Source organism: Hibiscus syriacus, unplaced genomic scaffold (assembly GCF_006381635.1).
Source record: "Hibiscus syriacus cultivar Baekdansim isolate YM2019G1 unplaced genomic scaffold, ASM638163v2 tig00111495_pilon, whole genome shotgun sequence".
Taxonomy (NCBI): Eukaryota; Viridiplantae; Streptophyta; class Magnoliopsida; order Malvales; family Malvaceae; genus Hibiscus; species Hibiscus syriacus.
This window is the reverse complement of record NW_024063103.1, coordinates 567,621-572,836: the sequence shown is the minus strand read 5'-3', so window position 1 is coordinate 572,836 and position 5,216 is coordinate 567,621. Positions and strand designations below refer to the sequence as shown.

Genomic DNA, 5,216 nt, shown 5'->3' with positions numbered 1-5,216 from the left:
ATAATAATTTGAATTATGTCCATTAATTTAGATATTTTATATTTTAATCTTATATTTTTATTTTGTTATTTATACAAATTTTACTTTATTTTTATTATTACCTTTTTAATTTCGATATGTTTAAATTATTACTTTAATTATTATTTTATTATTATTTTCATATTAGTCATATATATATATATATATATATATATATATATTTGTTTAAATAATAATATTTATTTATTTTTAAATATTAAGAAAGGGCAGTCTTAATATAGCTATATGTCTTATTCTGGTATTTTAAATAAATAAATATTATAAAAATTATATATATTTAATTTAGTTTTATTTAAATTATTTTTAGGAATATTTATTACATTTTATTAATATTTATTTATTTTTTAATATTAAGAAATAGGATGTCTTAAAGCAATTAGATGTCCTTTTTTGATATTTTTAAATGAATAAATATCATATTTATAATAACTTAAATATATATATAAATATTTACTTTAATTTTATATTTTATTATATTTTCTTAGAATTATCTTAATAAATTTGCAATAAGAGAATCATAAATTAAATTTATATTCGAATTCTTAGACTTTTACTATTAGAAACAATTTATAATCGACAAGGACCAATTTTGGGCGTTGTGGGTGTGTTAATCATTCCCTAAATATAACCGACCACGAATCATTTTTTACTAAATTTTTTTGATTATACGCAGATCAATTTATCTTTTAAATTATGTTTTCTTAATAACTATTTTAAAAGATTGTTTTAAGGTATTTGACATACCTAACCCAAAAAGGTCAATGGCGACTCCAAAAAATTTATTAAAAACCATTTATTTATTCACATTACTTTTTCCGCCAAGGAAATTCGTGCCCGGGCAAAAACCAGTTAGGACAATATCTATTAGAGAAAATAACCTCAGTGACCAAAAATGCCTTATAATATACGATTTTAACCAACTTTTTTTTGGATTTGCCAAAATGACCAACAAATTCGCAACGTGAATTCAAATTTCGCAACCCATGTTCCAAATTCGCAACGCGAAAGTTGAAATTCGCAACACAATTTTAAGATTCGCAACGCGATAGTCCAAAATTGCAACGCGATTTTAAGATTCGCAACGCGATAGTCGAAATTCGCAACGCGATACTCCAAAATCGCAATGCATTTCTTTCTTAAGAATTTTCTCTAAAAAGATAGTATCCGCGTGGACGTGTCGAAGACACGTATTACCACGACCACGACCACGACAACGATGACGACAGGACGGGACGAACGGCGGCGGCGGTGCGCGAGAGTTCCCCTTGTTCTCTTTCACTCAACAAGGAAGTGGGAAATCCAAGCCTTAAATACCCATTCCCAATAGTGTTTCCAATACTATGTGGGTTTGAGTATTACAAACACTTGTTTCCAATGCTAAGTTGAAACATTTAACATTTAACATTTGGAAGTTGGAACACATTTAACATTTGGAAGTTGGAACACATTTAACCAAGTGAACATCCTTTCGGTGGCCAAGATAATTAAGTGATATTTGTAATCGAGTTGGGAAAACTTGGTTTGTTTTGCAATATTTAAGTGATATTTGTTTTTAACATAAGATCCTATTCCATTATTACGTGCCAGGATGTACACAACATATTGGGGTTAATCAAATGTCTTTTGTGTTGGCTACATGGTGTGATGGCGACATCGTCGGGGGAACACGACGAAGTGCTTACTCTTGCTTCACATCATCTCTTTTATCTTCTCTTAACCCAACTTTCGCCAAGTACATTGTCTTCTCAAGCATTGATTAAATGTGTTCCAACTTAATTATCTTGGCCACCGAAAGGATGTTCACTTGGTTAAATGTGTTCCAACTTCCAAATGTTAAATGTTTCAACTTAGTATTGGAAACATGTGTTGGTAATACTCAATCCCACATAGTATTGGAAACACTATTGGGAATGGGTATTTAAGGCTTCGATTTCCCACTTCCTTGTTGAGTGAAAGAGAACAAAGGGGACTCTCGCGCACCGCCGCCGCCGCCATCCGTCTCGTCGTGGTCGTGGTAATACGTGTCTTCGACACGTCCGTGCAGATACTATCTTTTTAGAGAAAATTCTTAAGAAACAAATGCATTGCGATTTTGGAGTATCGCGTTGCGAATTTCGACTATCGCATTGCGAATCTTAAAATCGCGTTGCGAATTTCGACTATCGCGTTGCGAATCCTAAAATCGTGTTGCGAATTTGGAACCTGAGTTGCGAAATTTGAATTCGCGTTGCGAATTTATTATTCATTTTGGCAAATCCAAAAAAAATTGGTTAAAATCGTATATTATAAGGCATTTTCGGTCACTGAGATTATTTTCTCTATCTATTATCATCTCTCTTTCTTTACAAATATATTAATCAAAACAGCCTGCATTTTTGTACAACCTTCTAGTTTCTCCACCAAAGTCTTACCTTATATTACCTAGACTCGTTCCCCCCTAAAATATCCCGGTTCTTTACATAATTGGATATGCATATAGAAATTACATCCTCCAAAAATATATATATAAAGGTAATAAAAAAGTAAGTGACGTGTACTAGATTTTGCCTACTTATGAAAAATGAACAATGATTAAAATTCAAACCCAGAACAAGGAAGACTTGCCGTTTGTTAAAAACAGGGGGAAACATGAATGATATAATGGACATGAACTACTTAGACATGTTGCTAAGCATTGAAAACACAACTTTTACAGGTTGAATATGGAATCATGCACCAATGCATTCATATGATTTTTTTTAAAACAAGACACGTATAAATTGTCTGAGAATCCATGGAATAAGCTTCCAATCTGAAGAGAACATCTGTAATATTCGAAGAATCGGGGACAATAGAAATTCAATTCAACTAATAATGAAAAGGCAAACTTGCGAACTAAATTAAAACTCCCAACGGACACACGAAAGAAGGAAAGCAGCGACCCTCGTCCATCATGCGTTACTTCCTTCGAATTTTGATTTGTTATCGAGGCACACTGAGACCTAATTCTGCTCAAAATGATGGGAAACGAGAAAAAAAACCCTTAGATATTAGCACTAGCAAGCATCATGATATAAAAACTAAACACGCTTCTTTAAGTCGATGAATCACTCATAAAATTAGCCCTTATCTAACAATCACTCGGGTTCGGAAACAAACCGACATAACTAAACATATTCCAAAGGATGGTGATTACTAAGCAGCTGCTATCAAATAGCAGGATAAGCAATTATAAGATATGAGCTAACTTGCAAGAACAATTAAACTATAAACAAATACCAGTAGAAAAAAAATACTTGTATGTTAGCCTTTGATGCTAGATCAGATTTCAATCTAAAAATCTGAACAAAAAGGCAAAGGCATTATCTTTGCATTTCATGAAAATATAGACCACTAAACTGCAGGAAAACAAACAATTATTACCGATTCTAATGTCCTTAAAATCCCTACAAAAGATGATATCCTGCAACTAAAATTTAAAAGACCAAATTCTTCCCGCAATCAAATGCGGCTATCCATTTATATGAGTCCAAGTACATTGTCTGACATGTAGAACACTATATCTCACAAATTATAATGTAATCTAATCATTCATATCAATAGGTGAACTATAGCTAGATTCTGCATTTCCAATCATATTAATGTAGCTGAATAGAACAGAACAGAATCTTCAAATTAGATTAACAAAAGAAGAAATATCAATAATTTTCAGTGCACTTCTTAAAAGTTCGTAAAGTCGTACACAACCTTCTCAAACCATGTGCAAGCTGTCCAACTCAGGTAGTGCCTTTGTTTGTATCTACCCCTGTTCCAATACACCCAACTTAGCAAATCATCATGCATGCACAGTTAGTCTCACTCACTCGTTACTACAATTTAATCTCCACCAAGTTGTCTAGGCTTTTCTTCTGCTCTTTTGATTGAGACCTTGTTTTTCCTACTCTCTTTCAGAATAACTTAATTTCACACACACACATACACAAATATTTGGATACTGGACCTTGAACTTAAGCCCTTGAGGCACCGCAAAATTTTGTCTCATCATTTCCCCTTTCCCACTTGCTTAATTCTCGTGTTACTTAATTCAGAAGCTTCCTTTCTGCATTTTAGTTTCTCATGGTTTTATTTAAGAAAGCTAAACCTTATAGCTTATACATTAAGAACTATAATAATTAATCATATATAAACCTAACCAAAAAAGAACATGTAAGTGTTTTCAAATTGATAGCTTTAGATTGACAAGTGATTGGATATGAATATTGTGGTGCCATGAGGTAAGACGACACAAACAAACAAAGTTTCTTAGTTAATTAACCATAGAGTTGAAAAAAAAAGTTGATCAGGGAAACAAATTTATAAACATTTTGGAGATTATCAAACTCCTGGATTTGCACTGCAAAGCATACCCTGAGACAACGACCTCGAACACATTGAATCGGTTCCAAGACATGAGGTGAGCCGAGCTGAAGACACCGCTGAGTGGAGAGGAAGCAGAGATTGAAGAGAACCTAATTGAGAAACGGGCCTGAAAATTTTAAAAGCACAAACAATTTGGTGAATTAGAAGGTAACCAATTTTTTTTTTTTTGGGTTTTTAATGATAAATTAAAAATGAGGTTTTTAAAGGGTTTACCTTGGAAATGTGGGATACGAGGGGCAAACATGAAAGTGAGGAGATGCGGCACTGGGTTTAAGGGTTGACTTGTGTATGGTGGATTTCAGGATAGAGAATGCTGGCTTTGAGACTGATCTTAAGCGCGAAGCCATGGCTGAGAGTCTAATGCTGGTTTAAGGGTTTAATTTTTTTTCCTGGGGTTGGCGTGGGTGTTGGGTGGGGGGGGGGGGGGGGGAGATTGCATTTAAACCAATATTTTTTTTCTGGCTTCTCAAGATTTCGGTCATACGTATAGTTGTAATGGGTAAGTCTTTTAGTAAAGATTTTCTGAATGTAAAATACTTGAACTCAAGATTTGTTTAAATGATATCAAGTTGCTTATCACTTAAATTAAATTTTGTCTAGGAATAGGTATAGGACTAGAACATGACGGATTAATTTTAGATTTTTAAGGGATGACTGCCCTCCCCGCTCTCCTAATTCATCCCTGATTATTAAATTATTAGTGAGAAAAAATTAAGAGAATAACGTTGTTTAAGAAGTATAGAGGGAAAAGTGAATATTTTATAATAAAAGTCGGAGTA

At 33.1% G+C, this 5,216-nt stretch overlaps 1 protein-coding gene across 3 annotated transcripts; it reads right to left on the bottom strand.

The window, feature by feature from the left end:
* Window positions 1-2,778: 2,778 nt before the first annotated feature.
* Window positions 2,779-4,825, bottom strand: LOC120163757 (protein NONRESPONDING TO OXYLIPINS 2, mitochondrial-like). Of its 3 annotated transcripts, XM_039173598.1 has the most exons (4): window positions 4,651-4,825; window positions 4,425-4,543; window positions 3,766-3,823; window positions 2,996-3,026 (listed from the first exon to the last, which is right to left on the bottom strand). In XM_039173598.1, the coding sequence occupies exons 1-3, from the start codon at window positions 4,782-4,784 to the stop codon at window positions 3,795-3,797; spliced, it is 282 nt and encodes a 93-aa protein (XP_039029529.1). In that variant the 5' UTR covers window positions 4,785-4,825; the 3' UTR covers window positions 2,996-3,026; window positions 3,766-3,794. The 3 variants fall into 3 exon arrangements, with proteins under 3 accessions (XP_039029530.1, XP_039029529.1, XP_039029528.1); XM_039173599.1 differs by lacking the exon at window positions 3,766-3,823 and having other exon boundaries at window positions 2,779-3,026; XM_039173597.1 differs by lacking the exon at window positions 3,766-3,823 and having other exon boundaries at window positions 4,380-4,543.
* Window positions 4,826-5,216: the final 391 nt, after the last annotated feature.